Here is a 4,761-nt window from a genome sequence, read left to right on the forward strand (position 1 = left end):
TTGGGAAACCCTGTCCTATGCCATGACAGGGGTTAAATAAGAAAACTTAAAGTCTGGTATTATGAGTATTTGACTATGTTCAGAGTAAGATTATGATTTGGTGTCTTGCTCACCTGTGATACGTCATTTGCGCCCCCAATCCACTTGGCCCTGTTACTTCCAACACGCTTCTCTCTTGTGTGCTACCACTGTCCACCTGATTAAAATGGGCACAGTGGCATTTATAAACCCATCTCCCACTAAAAAGCGTTTCTGTGGACCAAAAGGTTGCTATGTGTTAGTGGAGCAGTTTTTAATATGGCAGTAGTAATACTTATACTTGCTCTAATTTTCAGCATTCGTTAATTATCATTGTTTAAAATAATCCTTTTGTTTGAGACAGCTAAGTGTATTCTAGAGCTTTACATTCATATAACTGTCATACAAAAATGTAAAAACACACATATAAATTTATTATACACATTTCCTGTGATCTACTATTTTATATAAACAATGAATAGTAAATTAGTTTTTCAGGTAAAACAAAATTAAGAAAGGGGCAATTTTGTCACGCACAGTACACAATGTATAACTACTGTACTAGATTTAATAAGATGTTTAAATATTTATAAACTATTTGCTACTTGTCCTTCTTTGTTCCATACCATTAGGCAAAAATCCTGCAATAATAGGCACTGGCCAGATGAGGGCAGCAACACTCCAGACAATGATAACCAGAGTCATGAAACAAGCCACCAAAGTGGATTCAATGGGCTTCCGATTCATTCGCCAACCCTGTTCCCCTCTCAGCTCCTCTAAGCTGAAATCCAGGCAGCAGAAATTCAATGATTCTCCTTGCAATGGGTTATGAGGGTCTGTTGAGGAGGAAGAAATAAAGGAAAAAGTGGAAGATGCAGCAGAGGATGGATGTTGGTGCCTGAGGTGGCCACTCCTTCTGGTCCTTGACCATCCACACCCTACACAGAGGCGAAATTCCTGTTGGGCCCCAGAAACCCCTAGGTGCTCAATGACAACTGGGGATACAACACGGTTGTAGGCAGCCGAGAAGAAAGCTCTGCCATGGTTATTGGTAGAAAAGAGCAACAGGTCACATTGGAAGCCCAACTGCCGTCCCCAGCGAACTAAAAGAGAGGTGAGCATCAGCCTCTGCACACTGATATTGCAGTGAGTTGACCCTTGCTGCTGAGGTTGGGAGGCATGGAACTCTTGATGTGTGTGAGGAGACAGAATCAAAGTCTCTCTGCTGTTATCCCTTGTGTTGCTAGAAGAGGACACAGGAGGGGAGGAAGGAGTCAGACTCTTGATGTGTCCTGTCTGGGTCCCTCTCAGTCCCTCTACACTCTCCTCAACAGAGGTCCTCTTTACAGTATGTAAATCAAACTCCAGGTTGGCCAGGGATTTTGTGGATGAATTAATAGGGAGCAAAAAGACATCCTCTTCGTTGTGATCCTGTTGACTCCATCCTTGTGTTGGTGGCTGGATACAGATAGCCAGTAAAGCCACAAGCCCCTGGAGCAGGCTGCTTGGAGGGCACAGGCGCAGCACCCTCATTGCACAGAGTGTTAAAGAGGAGGCTGCATGGTTAGCTGAAGAGAGACTGTGCTTGCACAAAGACTGAAACTCACACAGGCGTGGAAAAGGATGCTAGTAACTGCGCTCCACACTGCCTCCAAATCATCCTCCCTCTGCTGTTTCCTCCTCCTCCTTCTCTTGGCTTTTGATTTAGATGATTAGAGAAATGCAATATGATCTTTAGTTCTTATATTTTTTTTTACTTCCAAACGACAAGGTAGTGAGGGCTCCTGCCTAACAAATACAGCATAGCACTTGCATCCATATGAACAGTGGGAATGTTTAAGCATTGAATTTGTTGAAGGGAAAGCAGCATGTGTTAGCTTGCCTTTTGTTAGCGTTCTCAAAGCATAAAAATAAAGGCTGTGAAATAGTATTAAATTTGAGCTTTTTAGGTGATGATTTAATGGGGTATAGAATATGCCATCATTTCCATCATAAAATGATAGTCTTTTGTGCTCTGATTGACATGTTGAGATTAAATTAGAGTGTGAAGGAAGAGTAACATACATCTGTTACATTGTTACAGAGATGCTTTATAATAAGACACACCAGCCATAGTGCACACAAAGAACAGTTAAAACATGTGCAAGAACTGTTGAAACCATATTCCTTTAACGAAGACAGAACACACACATGTCCCACGTTCTGAACATATGTACAGAAAAGACAACTGTGCCTAAAATAGAAATTGCCTTACATAAAGCTGCTAATAACATTCACAAATAAATATGCAAAAATTCCTATACCTTAGCAGAACTTGATATTCTGACAGTGTGTTCGTGTGTGCCAGGCAGCTAAGTGAAAACCAGTGTTCTGCTGTCTGCAATGTCTTTCAATGGAATTATTGACAGGACATCTGCTTTGAATAGTATTACAAATACCTCCATGATCAAAAATGTATCTTAAACTAATCACAGATCATCAGCGGGGCACTCTAACTAAAAACAAAACAAATATATAATGAATTTACTTAAAAACAGGTGAGTTGTCTGATTTAACTCAATATTGGGTAGCAGGGTTAAACAGGGAATAACCCAAATACTGATAGCTGTTTTAAACCGTACCCGACTCTGTCAAAATATAGTTAATCTCAAATAACTTTAGCTTTGAGAAGCTATTGAAACATTTACATAAATGTGTAAATGTCATTAGTACATCTTACAAATACCAATTTGTGTTTTATGTTTAGTGTTCCTTTAATACACAAGCTCTGGCCACTTGAATCATGGTATCACCCTGTTTAAAAGTGTTCTACAGTGGAATGCTTAATAAAATCTGATGTTGCATCTGTTTAAACAACTTGTTACTATTGACAATGAGGAACATGCTATTGTGATAATAAACATAAATATTAATAGTATACGGCGTATACTATATGTTATCTTTTAGGTTTTTGTTGTGTTATGTGTTAAAGCTGTACTCCTTCTTAGCAGTGGAAGTACTGCTTGTTTGATATTTTAAAATGTTACTTAAAAGGGTCAGAGGCCACATAGGCCAATAGGAAGCCACAATCTCCATGCTCAGCCGGCATGGCAGTGGGGGTTTTGAGTCAAATGATGGAATACTGGTAACAATGGCTGCAAAGAGCAGCCTCTGAAGCACCAGTTAGTTTTTCTGCTATTCTGTTAATGGCCATACTTGCAATGAAATCATCACTTGATGCTCCATCTTTCACAGTAAACAGTATCACCAACATAAAAGATTTACTAAGATGCCTCTTGCCCTAGCCAGAGCTCTGGGAGCACTAAATACAGACATTTTTCTCAGGGCTCCGACCCTTCCGTAAGAGAAATAGCGTGGCTGGTTTCTGTAGCTGCATTTCCTAGGGCTCTAGATGGGGGAGGGACACATTTTTATAAAATCTTTTACCAGCTGGTAAAGCAGCTTTACGAAAAACCATTCACTTGATTTATGAAAACTATTAGTTTACTGTCATACGTCTTGTAAACATGAGGTGTCTGCGGTGAAAGGGTGCTTTAAACACACTTTGAACTCTGAAAAAATAAGGGTTCATTGAATACTTCAGCAAATGATCAGTCGTTCACACAGACATTCCCTTTGACAATAGTGCTTATAGCATTGCTTTTTGTTCCAAGACCACCCCATGTAATTGGTACAAGTGTGTATGAGGCATTCAATTGTCACACTGGACAGTGCTACATCTAGATGAGGCAGACAATATGTTCTCTCCACCTTAGTGAAGCTCCCTCTACTGATCAGTCCATGGCTGCTGTTATAGTAACCAGTAGGAAGCAGCCTACAGCCTACACAGCTAACCAATCACAGCAGATACAGTCTAATAACTAGAGGACACTTTAGTAAGCCAGAGGAAGTGAGAAACTGTCTGCTGCCTTTAGGCTTTAACAGCGATTGAGGCCACCCACCAGTTGGCTCAGCTGCTCACTCACACCCATGAACTACTGGAGGTGTAATGCTTCTAGTAGCAAATATATGTCTAGCAGTCATGCACTAGGGTAGAAACCTTACCCTTGCCTAACAGCTTTACAATAAATAGTGATTGTTCAGTAATGAGCTGTAGTGTGGAGATTTTGGAATAGCAGAAAGTTCAGAAAGATTATCTTCCAAACAGGATGTCCTCCTAATGTGCAAGTTATTATTTAGCATATAAGAAACAGTGTGTAGGAGTAGTACACTCAGTGAGTGAATTTACTAGATATGTACAGATCAAGGGCCGTAACTAGGGCTGTGCGACAGGGGTGATCGCCCAGGGTGCAACGCTGAAGGGGGGCGCAATTTAGGAATATTTTAGGTTCATTTGGTTAAAATTGAGGGCTAAGGGGGCGGCATTTGTCTTTCTCGCCCCAGGTGCTAGAATTCTAAGGTACGGCTCTGGTACAGATATATTATACAGTGGGGTTAAATATAAAAAAAAGAGTGTACTGACATATGCTTGCCATATTCAGCTGCTATGTAGCAATAATAGAATTAACACATTCTGTTCATGGAGACATTGTAGGTTGTAGACGCATATGCACACATACAGTTTTTCTTTGTTCAAAGAAATTGCTTGTATGGGAAATAAATTGTACATTTTCTTTTCTGATTAAAAGGAACAGATAACCACTCTGTATAATTATAAATCAAGTAAAATACATAATCAAAATATGTCATTGGAAAAATATATACCACACATACTTTAGTGTGACCACTTTACTTTATCCTTTT

The 4,761-nt window shown here is 39.9% G+C and overlaps 1 protein-coding gene across 1 annotated transcript; it reads right to left on the reverse strand.

Moving 5' to 3' along the window:
• Positions 1 to 431: 431 nt before the first annotated feature.
• TMEM158 (transmembrane protein 158) lies at positions 432 to 1,871 on the reverse strand. The gene has a single exon (XM_075212500.1). The coding sequence runs from the start codon at positions 1,549 to 1,551 to the stop codon at positions 613 to 615; it is 939 nt and encodes a 312-aa protein (XP_075068601.1). The 5' UTR covers positions 1,552 to 1,871; the 3' UTR covers positions 432 to 612.
• Between the last annotated feature and the right edge of the window lie 2,890 nt (positions 1,872 to 4,761).

This window comes from Mixophyes fleayi, chromosome 5 (genome assembly GCF_038048845.1).
Source record: "Mixophyes fleayi isolate aMixFle1 chromosome 5, aMixFle1.hap1, whole genome shotgun sequence".
NCBI classification, from domain to species: domain Eukaryota; kingdom Metazoa; phylum Chordata; class Amphibia; order Anura; family Limnodynastidae; genus Mixophyes; species Mixophyes fleayi.

What these genes read in the sequence shown, in the direction of transcription:
- TMEM158 (XM_075212500.1), bottom strand. Translation starts at nt 1,551, where the DNA reads ATGAGGGTGCTGCGCCTGTGCCCTCCAAGCAGCCTGCTCCAGGGGCTT.